The sequence below is a fragment of the Protomyctophum bolini genome (genome assembly GCF_963924005.1).
Source record: "Protomyctophum bolini genome assembly, chromosome: 24".
Classification (NCBI taxonomy): domain Eukaryota; kingdom Metazoa; phylum Chordata; class Actinopteri; order Myctophiformes; family Myctophidae; genus Protomyctophum; species Protomyctophum bolini.
Window position 1 is genome coordinate 20,872,307 of NC_137885.1, and position 15,308 is coordinate 20,887,614.

General features: G+C 43.8%; 1 protein-coding gene across 3 annotated transcripts in view; it reads right to left on the reverse strand.

Moving 5' to 3' along the window:
* Positions 1-15,308, reverse strand: part of LOC308311892 (general transcription factor 3C polypeptide 3-like) — a 66,780-nt gene that overhangs the window by 12,727 nt on the left and 38,745 nt on the right. Inside the window, exons 1-11 of one of the 3 annotated variants that reach the window (XM_080758677.1) lie at positions 10,586-10,724; positions 9,287-9,453; positions 8,229-8,322; positions 6,501-6,895; positions 5,408-5,531; positions 4,853-5,044; positions 3,127-3,292; positions 2,580-2,727; positions 1,713-1,950; positions 970-1,070; positions 36-207 (exon numbers count right to left, since the gene is read on the reverse strand). In XM_080758677.1, coding sequence (XP_080614803.1) covers positions 36-207; positions 970-1,070; positions 1,713-1,950; positions 2,580-2,727; positions 3,127-3,292; positions 4,853-5,044; positions 5,408-5,531; positions 6,501-6,895; positions 8,229-8,322; positions 9,287-9,379 — 1,723 coding nt within the window. In that variant the 5' untranslated portion in view covers positions 9,380-9,453; positions 10,586-10,724. Of the gene's footprint in view, positions 1-35; positions 208-969; positions 1,071-1,712; positions 1,951-2,579; positions 2,728-3,126; positions 3,293-4,852; positions 5,045-5,407; positions 5,532-6,500; positions 6,896-8,228; positions 8,323-9,286; positions 9,459-10,562; positions 10,725-15,308 lie in introns of those variants that run through there. The other 2 variants (XM_080758678.1, XM_080758679.1) reach the window with 2 other exon arrangements.

The following is a 15,308-nucleotide window of genomic DNA, read 5'->3' on the forward strand; positions in this document are numbered from 1 at the left end:
AGACGTGTGTGTGTGTGTGTGTGTGCGTGTCGTACCAGCGTGCCTCAGCCACACCACAGCCAGGTTGTATTTCTCAGACGTCACCAGGGCAGACAGCAGCGGCAGGCCCGACGTGTACTGGCCCTGATCCAGATAGGCTTCAGCCACGTCCAGATACAGGTCTCCTACCTCCTCTGGACTCTGCTCCATCATCTCCGTCAGCAGCGCCTGGACAGTTTACAATGTAGGCATTTAGCAGACGCTCTTCTTAACCCAGTCTGACCTGAGATCAGATTCTGAAAATGTCTTCTAGATCCCGACAGTTTTCTGAAAAAGCTATGTTTCTATGTGAGTCGATTTTTCAAAAATAGCAAACCTACAAGCTCGTAGATCTGCTATTTTTCAATAGCTAAAGCACACCAAAAGGGGTTCCCGCCCAAAATGGGTTTACGGACTATGGCCAAAGTTTTCTGAAAACCTTCAAATATATATTCAAAAATGACAAAAAATGTATTTCACAAAAACATTATTACACACACACACACACACACACACACACACATGGTTCCCGACTGTCTTGAAAGGTTACAAAAAGGGGTTCCCACCCACAATGGGTTAATCCAGAGTGACGTACAGTAAGCAAGAACAACACATGAGCCACATACATCACCAATACATTAAAAAAGAATCATACGTAAGCTAAGAACCTAACATCCATCTAACAGTGGAATATCTCTATAATGAAACTATGCGTATACACTATAGAGTGCTACTGTATGTCTACATAGAATGCCATCTAAATGACATAAGTTGAGCCTTTGCATACGCCTGTTAGGTGTCGAGGCTAGGGAAAGTCCTACGGCAAGTGCTACGGGCTAAGATCTGCAGGTCTGATTGCAATGGGGAGTTGAGATTCCATAGCTATGCCTATTCGGCTGGTGGAGACAATAACAAATAAAGTGATTCTGATTCTGCTGGAGACAGACTTACCTCCAGGGGTTTGAAGATCTGCTGGTGGATCAGACAGACCATCAGTTTGGCTCTGATGTCCACCGGCACGCTGTCTTCTATCTCCACCTCCTTTATTTCTCCTGGACATATTGAATACATCAATATTTACCGGTATCTATCATTTTGCGATAGCGGTTATATTATGCGATAGCATGCCAGTGGTTTAATAAAAACAAAACATTTCGGTACCAATTTTTTATTGTCATACCATCAACAATGTGTCTAGTTAATGTTTATTTTGAATGTAAGAAAACAATTAATGCAAGCACGACCCAAAGGAGGTCGATATGGGAAAATATATTATCACCATATTGTTTTCAAACAGCATCACGATACACAATATTATCACAATACTTTTTCCCTGTGGTTTTTATGGTTATTTTCCAAGTTACTCAACAGTACAAGGTAACAAAAACTAAAAGAAAAATGAGTAAGAGACCGTTTAGACCAACATATGGATTACTTTACAATATACATTGGGGTCCCAGAGATATAAATGACATTAAATGGGGGTCCGTAGACTAATGCATGTCAAACTGGGGGTCCTTGAAATGATACAGGTTGAGAATCACTGCTAGAGCCGTAAAAATCTTGTCTTAAGGGGGTCTGCGGGCAAGTGTCAATTGACGGTAAGTGTCAATTGGGGTCCTTGACGTGAAAAGGTTTGCGAACCACTGATGTACAGTATCTACAGTAGATATTATTTAACAGGACCAACTCACCAAGGAGCTCTTCTTTTACCACTTCTTCTGTGGTCGACTCTGTGGCCTCATTATCCTTCTTCTCCTCCTCCTGCTCCTCCCTCTTGTTCTCCTCCTCCTCCTCCTCCTCCTTCTCCTTATCCTTATCCTTCTCCTTCTCCTCCTCCTTCATACTCATCTGCTCCATCTGAACCGACGGAGCGTCTGTCGTGCGTACATCATCTCTCACCAAGACTATCCCACAGAACTGGACCAGAATCTATGACACACGCACGCATGCACACACACACACACACACACACACACACACACACACAAACGCTTTCAGACCCTTCAACTTTACTGAACGCACTTCTGAACTAGAGCCCTGCACGGGCCTAAAATATAAGCCCTGGCCCGGGCCCGTGGAGTTAAGGCCCGGGCCGGCCCTAAGCCTGTTGGTAAAGTTCAGAAACGGCCCGAGCCCGGCCCGAAGACCGACATATTTGTACTTAATATTTCATGCATGCGTGCCGCCGCCGCGGTTGCTCTATTGGTGCACGGACGCAGCAGCAGCTACTCACTCACAGCTGTCTGGCGCTCTGATGAACCCACTTTAAGGAACAAGAACTAAGAAGTCAATAACACACATCACACTAAAAAGTAGCCTACTTAATTATAGTTTTATACAGTAACTGCTGCACGTGCACTGTCAATCAGCGCAACGCGCTGTGAGCTTGTATCGGCTATCGCGGACTCACGCTGCATTATAAAACCCAGAGTAGACAATAATAAGAGGGGCTTGCAGGTCTCTATTCTGAACGCACCCAGACTGACACCCAGAGGTGGGAGTTTGTTCCCTGCAGGGCCTTGCTGTACTGGTGGTTGGTGAAAGGCGGTGTTAGTTACCTGCATGGCCTTGCTGTGCTGGTGGTTGGCGATGAACAGCTCGGCGGCCATGTTGGTGAGCTCATGGGTGATGAGGTCAGGGTGTCTGGCCAGGGCTTCCTCCATCACCCCCAGAGCAGAGGGAAGGTCGTTGCTCTCATAGTAACTCCTGCACACGCACACGCACACACACACTTTTCATTTCAAGGGCCCCCGGTTTGACCTGAATTAGGCTATACGGTCCCCTATTTAGTGTACAAATGGAACCAAATGGACCCGTTATGGTCCATTTGGTTCCATTTGTACACTCTCAGAGATAAAGACCCATAGGAGTCCATTTGGTTCCTAACTATCATTTAGCTGGGGACCCCCTGGAACTCCCTCAAGGACCCCTGGGAACCACTGCTCCAACAGGATGAGCTCTACGCACTTGGCCATGTCTTTGGACAACAGGGTCAGACGGGACCTCTACTCACTTGGCCATGTCTTTGGACAACAGGGTCAGACGGGACCTCTACTCACTTGGCCATGTCTTTGGACAACAGGGTCAGACGGGACCTCTACTCACTTGGCCATGTCTTTGGACAGCTGGATGAAGTCCTGTCCGCTCTCCATGGGCAGCAGGGACAGGATGCGTCGGTAACCGTCCATGCACTGTTTGTGCTCCCCGAGCTGCATGTAGAGGTTGGAGCGCTCCCACAGGAAGCGCACGTTGCTGGGGTCGTACTTGATGGCTGTCGGGGTGGAGGACAGATTTAAATGAGTAGTGGAAAAAGTACTCACATTTTCTACCTCCAGGAATATATATACTTGAGTTAAAAGTACAAAAGTATTGGATTCAAAATGTACTTAAAGTACCAAAAGTAAAAGTACTCATTGCATGCAGAATGTCCCATTTCAAGTTTTCAAATGTATAAACATCCTTTGAAAATAGCAAATCCACAGGTGTAAAGGAGCAACTCGGACACTCAAGCATGAAGGAAGCATGAGTTAAGTCCGTTGCTCTCCCCAGGTTGGCGGAGGGTGTGTAGAGCCCAGGATCACAGTAGATGATTGACACAGGGGTGAAAAATGGGTTACAAAATCGTGGGATAAAAAATATATTTAAAAAAGAAAATAGCAAATCCACAAGCGTGAGCCGAAATGTATACAGGGCTGAAGTGGTGGCTTTTTCCGTTTGTTTTGAAAATAGTGATCAAAATCTACAAAGTAACTACTAACTACAGTTTTCAAATAAATGCCTCTGAGATGTAGTGGCATAAAATGAATTCAGTCAGGACAACTCAAGAATGGATGGAATATATATTTATTGAATATAAGATGAGCAATATATTTATTATGGTTTGGCGATGTATTGGATCAGCTTTTTAGGTACTCAGATGAAGCACATCAGTCCCGACAAAAGGGAATCCTTTGAATCCCCCGTACCTAAACAGTAGATCCAAAACGACAGTTGGTAGCTGGGGTGGAGGTGGGTGAGCAGCAGGTTTGTATACAGCGGCACGCTGATACAGCAGCAGCAAGAAAGGAAGCAGGAGAAATGCAAACCTCCGGTTAAAGTAGCCGGTACTAGCCGGTATAAGTACTAGAAATTGGAAATATTCAGTACAGTACTTAAGTAATTGTACTTAGTTACTTTCCACCACTGCTTGAAACACTATTTAGTCATAAGGTGTCACTTGGAAAAAGAATGGCCAACCTACAAGCTCACAATTGTGTGCAGCTGTAAGCTAGGATGCATGGAGACTAGGTGGAACAGGTGTAAATGTGACCCACCCTTGACTAGTTGTAAGTAGGGATGCTCCGATCACGTTTTTGGGGGCCGATCCCGATCACGGCCGATTCCGATCCCGATCCCGATCTTTTTTAATAATTTTTTTAATAAAAAAATAAAAAATGTAAATGTGACCCACCCTAGGATTCATGGAGACTAGGTGGAACAGGTGTAAATGTGACCCACCCTAGCATTCATGGAGACTAGGTGGAACAGGTGTAAATGTGACCCACCCTAGCATTCATGGAGACTAGGTGGAACAGGTGTAAATGTGACCCACCCTAGCATTCATGGAGACTAGGTGGAACAGGTGTAAATGTGACCCACCCTAGCATTCATGGAGACTAGTTGGAACAGGTGTAAATGTGACCCACCCTAGCATTCATGGAGACTAGTTGGAACAGGTGTAAATGTGACCCACCCTAGGATTCATGGAGACTAGGTGGAACAGGTGTAAATGTGACCCACCCTAGGATGCATGGAGAGTAGACTAGGTGGAACAGGTGTAAATGTGACCCACCCTTGCCGTAGCAGACCACAGCCTGCCGCGTGTTGCCCTGCTCCAGGGACATCTCGGCCAGCTTGACCCACTCCTCGCAGTCCGAGGGGTTGAGGTGAGCGGCGATCAGCCCGAACTGCAGAGCCTTGTCCACGTCCTCGTTGTCCTCATAGATCATGGCCAGCGTGGAGAAGGGCTCGTAGGCCAGGGGAGCTGCGTGAGGAGGAAGGGAGGAAGGTGTGTATTAAAGCTAAAGAAAATCCAACGACTGAAAACATGTTGTGGGCCAAGTCCTGATATGTCATGTGTGAAACCGCGTGAAAGGAGCCCCCACGCACTAGCGGTGTGTGTCCTACACATTTAACACAATATGTAAAATGAAGTGTTGGTAGTGGTACTGTAGCCATATACGGCTAACCAGTTGAAGAAATAGCAGATTACAGATTAACGATTGCGGTTGTGAAATATCTGAGATCATTAGAGCTTTCTTGAAGACTGAAAGAACTAATGACGCAAAATACAAGCTTACAACACGTTGTGCTGTGAAGCGTTGTAAACTTGTACACAGTTCCTCACCCTGTCTGATGATCTCCATGCACATCAGGATGGCGTCGTCTTTCTCTCCGCGGGCGTAGCGGATGTTGGCTTCACCCATCAGGCCTCGCAGCGCGCGGGGCAGCTTGCTGCGGTGACGACGCTCCTGGACACAAAAAACCCTACGTTTTAACAGCGGGCGAACGCCGGCGCCTCCGGGCGATAGACATCTCCTAGTGGGCGTTCCCACGTTCCCCAGGCTAAACAAAGCAACACGTGAATTTCATTGGCTATCGCCGGACGATCGTCATCCAAATGATACCTGCACATTTTTATGTTTTTGGGGAGACGTTCCTCCACCCACTTTTTCAGTAGTTGCTGCCAGGTCCCATAAAGAGGTTTCCAACCACTGGTACTATAGTACCACTGGTAGTACACAGAGTATTTTAACATCAGTTATTACGGTGGTACTTGGAGAGCCAAATCATTTCTGAGGTGGTACTTCAGTATAACAAAAAAATTAATATTGGGAACCAATGCCATAGACAAACGACGTACTTCCGGAAAGTACGGCAGGCTGTCGCCCGCTGTTAAAAGGTACTGAAACACACACATTGCATGCGTACAAATCTTTTTACTTGCTGTGAACTGGACAGATACTCAATGTTCTATCTTTACTGTGACTTAATATCGAATCATGACCCTCAGAAAAGTTGTATTGCGATGACTGTACAACACAACACAAATCTAGAAGTGATTTATTTTAACCAAAGAAATAAGTGTTAAAAAGCTCTATATTGTGATAGTACTCTTTTTCTTTTTTAAATAGAGGGAAATTATAATGTTTTAAGACATATTTGTCGTATTAGCCAGGGATCCTTTTAAACATAAAATGCATTTTCAGAAACTGAAACTGGGATACAAAATACAAATGTTAGCCAATCAGGAGAGAGAACCGAGTCAGGATACAGATTAAACTAGTGGAATTGTAAAAATATCACTTTACCCTACCTTTCAATTCGAATCATGACCCTCAGAAACTATGCGATGATTGCGACTGTATACAGACAACACAAATCGTGAAAAGCAAGAGCATGCTGCATACGGTAGTTAACCTCCGCCTCTCCTCACTCACCTTCATCATCTTCCTGTTCTCACGGTTCAGCTCCATCTCCAGAGCGAACACATCCCCTACGCTCGGCTTCTCAGCTCCACGCTCCCTCTCCACCAACATCTCCTCCAGATCCTCCTCCTCCTCCTCCTCCTCCTCCTTCTTCTTCCTCCTCCTGCTGCACCTCCCACCCTGCCTCTTCGCCCTGCACACCACTTCCTTCTCCTTGTAGTCCTCGTCTTTCTCATCGTCTACGTAGCTCATGGAGTCAGACGCGTTTTCGTCGGCGGCGTCCTCCTCCTCCTCCTCCTCCTCCTCCTCCTCGTCTGAAGAAGAAGATGGCTGCTGTTGTATGCTGTCTTCCAGCATGGAGGCGAAGGCTTGCTGGACCACCGGGCTGACTCCCTCCTCCACATTACCTAGAGAAAGATTACAGGTTCAGTTACAGGGTACGTATATACGTACATTGGTGCAGAGACATACCGGTAATCACAAAAAGAAAGAAAACGAAGTCCATTTGACATGACAGGGAGTCCAGGATGCTGGGAAAGGGGACAGGGGGAAGCACAATGCTTATCGAGCCCTATAACCTTGGCTCATTTCACAAAGAATGGAAATAAATTAACCCATTCTGACCTGAGATCAGATTCTAAAAATGTCTTCTACATCCTGAGAGCTACAGTATGTTTCTATGTCAGTCGTTCTTTGATTTTTTTCAAAAATAGCAGACCTACAAGCTCGTAGCGAGCTTGTGGATCTGCTATTTTTCAATAGCTAAAGCATAACGTAATGCCAACGCCAAAACGGGTTCCCGCCCAGAATGGATTAATAAAGATCACATTAAATTGACAGCGATTACGTCAGACTTCATTAATATGCGCGTTATTTACACACATTGTATATGGCATACCCTCCCACACATGCAACCCCCCCCCCCCCCGCTCTCTCACGCACACTCGCAGATTAGAGGAGAGAAGAATATGGGGCTGATTCATACTCCCATTTATTGCAGAAAAAAGGTTCTGGAAATGTCCCAGGGCCGACTTTAGTCCATCCATCCATCCTTAATTAGCAACATTGGAAAAACCTGTGAAGGAATTGAGGAAGTGGCCCAATTTCTTTCCAATATGGCTGCTCTTGCTGTGCATATAGCCTGTTATTAGACTTCATACAACGGCTCAATTTGAGCCAATTCATTTTAAAAAGATTGTACAAAGATTTTCAGCCGCTCATCCATAGTCGGGTTGCAGGGGCAACAGCTCCACCAGAAAGCTCCAGCGACATTAGTAACTTCCTCCTGGGGGATCCCGAGGCATTCCAAGGCCAGTGAGTCGATGAAATCACGAGGTCTCTCCCCATGTCTGCTCCGGGGTCTCTCTGTAAACTACTACTGAAGTAGCCACTGTGCCCTCTAACAACAAATATACACAGAAATTCTCCAAACCCAGTGGGACTGAATGGAAACAAGAATGTGTAATCGGTGTAATCCTTTTGGACCAAAATGCTTGACTGCGCCTTGTGCCGTTTGCATTTTTATATGTCTAATACAAAAAATCAATCAAACTGGTTGGTTACCTGTTTTCTAGTGTCGTGTAGCCAGACAACTATTCCACATTCTCCGAATGCTATATACTGTAGAGTCTGGAAGTACACCTCCTGATTTTTGCTCATGATCAGAGCTTCCGTTGCTCCAGACTGTATGACGGAAGCATTTGGAACAGTCTGGCCATGCGCGCCTCCCTGTTGGTTTACCTGTATTCCCGAGGCTTTGTCCAGAGGTTGTGGGTTGAGCATCGTCGTCGGCCTCCTCCCCTTCGCCATTAGCTGAAGACTGCCTCTTTGATTCCTGCCACCAGAGAGAGAAATACGCTTATTATGAAACAATATTTACCTCTACAATTCAGCAATCTATACAATTACAATTAAGGCATTTAGCAGACGCTCTTAATCCAGAGCAATTTACTTTAAGCAAGAACAACACATGGTAATACATCAAATACATAAAAACAAAACAGTCGTCAAGAATCATAAACTTAAACATACGTCTAACAGCGGAATATCTATATAATGAAACTATGCGTATACACTATAGACTAGAGCGTCTACATAAAATGCTATCTAAATTACATAAATTGAGCCTTTGCATATTTCCAGGCTAGGGCAAGCGCTACGGCAAGCACTGAGGGGGAGAGAGAGAGAGATACGAGAGTGAAAAGTGAAACATTGAATGGAGGCTATATTTAAAGTTGTATAATTGGATTATTGGCAGATGATAACTGGCACAGGGAATTAAATCAGACTCAACATTACAGAGTTAGTTTGCATGACAGAATTAGGTGTGCAACACATTTTAATCTTTCTACCAGAGAATATTCCCAGGGGCGTGCTGTCTCTCTCTGCTTATTAACCCATTTTGAGCGTGGTTACATACATTTTGTTATAATTTAGCTATTGAAAAATAGCAGATCGGCGTTCTACGAACTTGTAGGTCTGCTATTTTTGAAAAATCGTTAAAATGTGCCTCAAATCTTTCAGAAAATTGTCATGATTTAGAAAACTTTTTATTTTTTTAATTTCAACGTCAGGCCTGAATGGGTTAAAAAAAAAGAAATATACCCCAAATTAATGAGATGTCGATTCGCACAGGATTACCATTATCAAAGGACGTCGATTCGGAAACAAAAAAATACAGACGTCATCCGTGATTTTTACAAATGACCTGGGGTCTTTAGTCTCTCTTTCTCCTCGAAGGTGATTCTCCCCTCATGTGGTTTTTACTGGTTAAATAAAGGTGAAAAAATAAACTGTACCTCACTTTCTCGTTGTTCTCTCCTCTTGTCGAACTCCTCGAAGGTGATTCTGCCCTCCAGGTAGTCGATGAGTTCAGCGCTGAACCCTGACATGATGGTGATGATGATGATCCCACCTGGCTCTCTTCTTCTCCTTAATTATTCCTCATGAAAGCTGATGTTCACTTCTGTTCTGGCAAATGACGACACCATTTAGAACAGGGTCCACCATTTTCATTGCATCAGAACATTTAGAGACGTACAGATATACACTTCTATAAAAAGAAAAAACAGGGGAAAAAAAGGGGGAAAAAAAACATGAACTCAGACTCAGTCTTTATTTACGGGGGCCAGTTTTGAATTGCAGCCATCCGTAGGTGCTCTTTGAGAGCGGTTTTGAAGGAGTCAAGGGATTCGCATGTCTTAATGGCTGTTGGTATGGGTTACACACGGAGCCACAAACCCTTGTTTGCGCCGAATCTGGGTTGCATGTGGTTGCATTCTGTAGCTCTAGAATGAGCTACAGAATGAGCGTAGGGAGAGGGCACATATGGGGCTATAGACTTGTTTACATCAGGGTCCTCCATTTTCAATTAATCAGAATCAATCAATGAATGTAACCATTTATTGCAATTCGAAACTCCCCCACCCACCCCCCTTTCCCATACTGTGCATGTATATTTGTACATCATTAACTGTCTGTTTTGATTGATTGATTGATTGAACATGCACAGTATGCAGAATGGTAGCCCCATATATTCCCTCTCCCTACGCTCTAGCGTAGGGAGAGGGAACATATGGGTATAGCAGAATGGGTACATTTCAAACGAAAGAACAAACAATAACTGTTACTGTGGACGACACCATGATAAAGCATTACACTTGTTTACAACATGGTCTATAGCCTAGGAACCCGCTCGGAACCCTACGTACAGTTTGTAGTGTAAACAAACTGTACGTAGGGTTCCGAGCGGGGCTATTGGTCTAGCCCTGGTCCAGTGCTTACAGAGTCTCTCACAGTGAGATACTCGCTGTAAGCACTGGACCAGGGCTAAACGGTCCACCATTATCAATTCATCAGAACATTTAGAGACGATATACACTTCTATAACAAAAAAACAGGAAATCATCATATAAAGAAAGTAAAAAGTGAAAAACATATAAGTAAGTAAGGGGAAAAGGGGGTGGGGGAACCCTGATATTAACAATGCATCTTCTGGTTTTATCCAAATGTACATTCTGCAAACTTAATAACATTTTCAATCATTCATACCATACGAATAAAAGTAGGACTCACAGCAGTGCAACAGAACAGCCTACCTTACACCCGGCGGTAGAAACGGATGATAATGATGCATAATAATCTATATTACACGGCTGATTATTTGTAAATAAACCCCTTTGACAACAAGCTGTAGTCGGAGCCACTTTGAACTGTAAGGACTACAACGGAACCACGTGACCTCTACATACTTCCAGGTCACGTGTAGTCTCGCTTAGTCAGACAACCCTGGCACCGCGAGACTAGCCGTACTCTAGCAGGGTGAACATGTAGTGAGCTAGGAACAAGTGCGGTGTTTTGCTGACATCTAGTGGCGACAGCAAGTAGTGACAAGGCACATAATACTGATTGATTGAAATTTGTATTAACAGTTTGCAGATGAATGAGTACATTTCAAACGAAAGTACAGGTCAATACAAAAACTGCTACGAGGATTAAAACAGAACTAAAACGTACCCCCAGCCTCTTTATAACGCCTTCCTGTTTTTAAATACATTAATAAATACAGTCAGACAGTGCTTGAAACTTACTGAGAACCAGCAGGTAGTCTTCAGGTTCCCATTTAATAAAACAGACGTGGCTGGAGAACTGATCTTTACCTGCAGCCTGGACTCCACACACTGTAGGCCAGGGATACTCAAATAGATTTACCTGTGGGCCACATTACAAAAATGGCAAGGGGCCAGGGGCCAGTAGATAAAATTACGACATTAATGATACTTGATAACTTCTCTCTTTCAATTGCTTTATTTTCGCAAAATGTATCAAAGTACAATGTGCATGCACACAATATGTAAATAAATAAATGTGTTACATTTTCTTGCATAAACACAAAGAGCTGTTTCCATAACTGCACAAATTATTGCACATAACATGAGTAGCTGTTATAATAACATAATAACATAACATGAGTAGCTCTTTGCCTGCCTGCCTGCCTGTCTGTCTGTCTGTCCATGAGTAGTTATTTGTCTGTCTGTCAATGAGTAGCTGTCTTACTGTCTGCCTGTCTATGAGTAGCTGTCTGCCTGCCTGTCTATGAGTAGCTGTCTGTCTGTCTGTCTGTCTGCCTGCCTGCCTGTCCAATTGTCCATGAGTAGCTGTCTGTCTGCCTGTCTGAGTAGCTGTCTGCCTGCCTGCCTAATTGTCCATGAGTAGCTGTCTGTCTGCCTGTCTATGAGTAGCTGTCTGCCTGCCTGCCTAATTGTCCATGAGTAGCTGTCTGTCTGCCTGTCTATGAGTAGCTGTCTGCCTTCCTGCCTGTCCAATTGTCCATGAGTAGCTGTCTGTCTGTCTATGAGTAGCTGTCTGCCTGCCTGCCCAATTGTCTATGAGTAGCTGTCTGTCTGTCTATGAGTAGCTGTCTGCCTTCCTGCCTGTCCAATTGTCCATGAGTAGCTGTCTGTCTGTCTATGAGTAGCTGTCTGCCTTCCTGCCTGTCCAATTCTCCATGAGTAGCTGTCTGTCTGCCTGTCATGAGTAGCTGTCTGACTGCCTGCCTGTCCAATTCTCCATGAGTAGCTGTCTGTCTGTCTGCCTGTCTATGAGTAGCTGTCTGCCTGCCTGCCAGCCAGCAAGTTGGTTAACAGAAAATAAATTGTTATGGCTGAGTAAAATAAAATACAATAAACACAATTTGCCTGAAAATAGATTACCCAGCTATGACCTTTTTCATGAAAAAAAATTAGTAGTGATATGGCTGACTGAGTAAAATAAAACAATCTACCTGAAAATAGATAGCTATAAGTGAAGAGCAATTTCCGCAATTTCCGCAATTACCATTTCCGCAATTTCCATTTCAACCATTTCCGCAATTTCCGCAATTACCATTTCCGCAATTTCCATTTCCGCAATCTCCGCAATTTCCATTTCCACCATTTCCGCAATTACAATTTTAGCAATTTCCGCAATTTCCATTTCCGCAATTTCCACAATTTCCATTTCCAATTCCAACTATTAATGGCAGCTGGGTTTCATCATTCAAATAAAATAGAATTCTGTCCGTTTAGCTATAAAATTATGTCAGGGAATAGGGATACAGAGTATATGTCTTTCATTTGCATTGCATCTCCCCCCCGAAGCTTTTATTTTCGTTCGAGTAATAGTACAACTCTAATAGTATTACTTATAATAATGTAATTAAAGATAACTTCATTCAGATTTATTTATTTTTATTTCATTTTCCAGAATTTTTTTTCTTCTTTTTTTTAGATTTTCATTGGTGGGCCAGTCATAATGGTCCCGCGGGCCTGATGTGGCCCGCGGGCCTGAGGTTGAGTATCACTGCTGTAGGCTACCTCAAACAGTAGGCCTACTTGAGTAGGCCTACATGTGCTTACTTTCCACCACTGCATGAATGAATAACTTGATAAGCCCCATATGTTTCTTCTAGGCCTACCTTCACTGCAGATCCACACAGTCACAGCACTGATTTACAGCATCCATAATAATCTTCAGTCACCTGTAGTGTCTGCTGGTGAACACTAGATGGCGATCAAAACCAGTTTTTCAGTCACAGTTTTAAACACATTCAAACTGCAGTGTAACACACACACACACACACCTGCAACCTGACCACGACTGTGCACCCATCCGCCTCGGTGACAGCAGACTGCTGGGTGAGCGCTGGCGCTTTGGCAAGGGGGGTCAGATCAACATATGGAATGAATTCTGTACTGGCTATATATGGAGCTTGTCTTGTGTGTACAGGGTTTGATGAGGTCAGATCAACATATGGAATGAAGCGGGGGGCAGTGTCTTGAGTGTACAAGGTGATGAGGGCCCAGGTAGGGCCGGGCCTTCATTTTCAGGCCTGTTGAGAACTCTAGTTTTCGCCGACTGCCGGGCGCAGCTGCACTAATAACTTTGGGCAGGCCCGTCTAGAGTTTGACTGGACAGCCAAACGGGAGACATTGAAGGGGAAGGATGGATTGGGAAGGATCAACATGGAATATCAGAACAGGTCAGCTCCGTATATAAGGCGGTCTAATGGTTTGAGGTCAGATGTACAGAACGGCTGGCCAATTTTGATGACACCAGGGTTGTAATTTGAGTAAATCTGCTGTGTACATTTTGATCACATTTATGGCAAACAATTTAGACCTCAAAGGCAGATCATTAGCCATTATTACCAGCCTGCTGAAATAATGTGCTGCTACATATTCAATGGTTATTTCTGTCAACCACAATCCAGGCAGCTCTCTCAAATCTCTCATATCATATTACGGTAGAAGTTTTATTTTCTTTTTATTATTTCGAGGAATCTTGAAATTATTAAGTTATTGTTGAGCTAGAATTAATTTGCATGCAACATATGTTTAGTTTATTGGTTTAATTGTTATCAATTCAACATTCTCACTACAGATCATGAAGGCAGCCTGCTGCTTTTCACTCTTTATTGCAATTACACACCTTCTCCCAGGAGATACAGCCTACCACATGTTGTCCATTGAGTTACACTACAACAGTTTCATCTCCGGAGCAACAGGGGATTAAGTGCATTGCTCAAGGCTACCGTTGTTTGTTACCAAGGAGAGCAGAGTGTTTTCTCATGTTGTAGTGAGCCATGCAGTCAACATCCTGCTTATCCTTAGCACCAGATTGCTGCGTGCCCTTCATTTTGGGTTAAGAGTTAAGACTCACCCGTGGCTCCGATATGGCCGGTTAAGACACATACGTGGCCGGTTAACTTACTCAGCCGTGGCTTACTCTGTTTATATCTCTTAATTTATTTCTGAATTGTAAAAAACAGCAAAAATGTGATAAACAGAAAGTAAAAAAAAAAACTCTGGCATTCATTCACCTGTGGCTCTGAGGCTCCGACATGCGTGGCCGGTTAAGATTCACGGTTATGGGGTTAGGTTAGGGGTAGGGTGTCAGACAATTGGGTGTCAGACGTTGGACCTAAAATAATTTGCACCCTTGGTTCCCACTGGTTGGTGTAGCAGGTGTACTGTTATACAACAAAAAAAAGCGACTTTACACCCTTACATTATGTGTGTAGTATGCATTTCAATCTGGTATGTGCTGCCTGCTGTGATTGTGAATAAACTTACCTGGAGCATTACAAAGTGAGCCCTTGCTTTTGTTCATTCACATTTAAATCTGGGCCTCAATAAAATGCTTTTCATCACAGCTATTATTGAGGGGCTCCTCCTATACACCTATACAGCTTTAAGGCGTCTTACTGTTTTTATTGGTAACACGTAGCTTTTTTTTGGACGCAGGTCCAGTGAACCAACTATAGTCTTCCTCACATCTCATGAATCCTTTACATCAGTGGATTTCAACCCGTTTCGTATCAATTGAGGCCCATTATTAATTCTGCATTTGAGCCACGGACCACCATTTGATGATATTTAGCCTTGGAGACCCAAAATGAAAGAACACACGTACACATGTCTATGCTGTATTGATGTTGGTACCATTAGGAGAGATAACAGGCAAACGATCAAAATAACAATTCGTCTACATTTTCTAATTGTGTAGACTTCTTGTAAATTAACTTAAGTAATGCAGATGTTTAACAATAATTTAACAGGTCCATTTGGTTACCAACTCTCCATCATTTAGCTGGGGGCCACCTGGAACCCCCTCAAGGACCACTGGTGGTCCCCGGACCACTGGTTGAGAACCACTGCTTTAAATGGCTCTAGTTCTCAGTAGGGTAACTGGCCACCAGCAATATCCCACAGAGTGCTGTGGGAAGTCTGACTTGAAAAGAATATCCGCACATCTATATAAATTATTTCCCATTACCGTAAT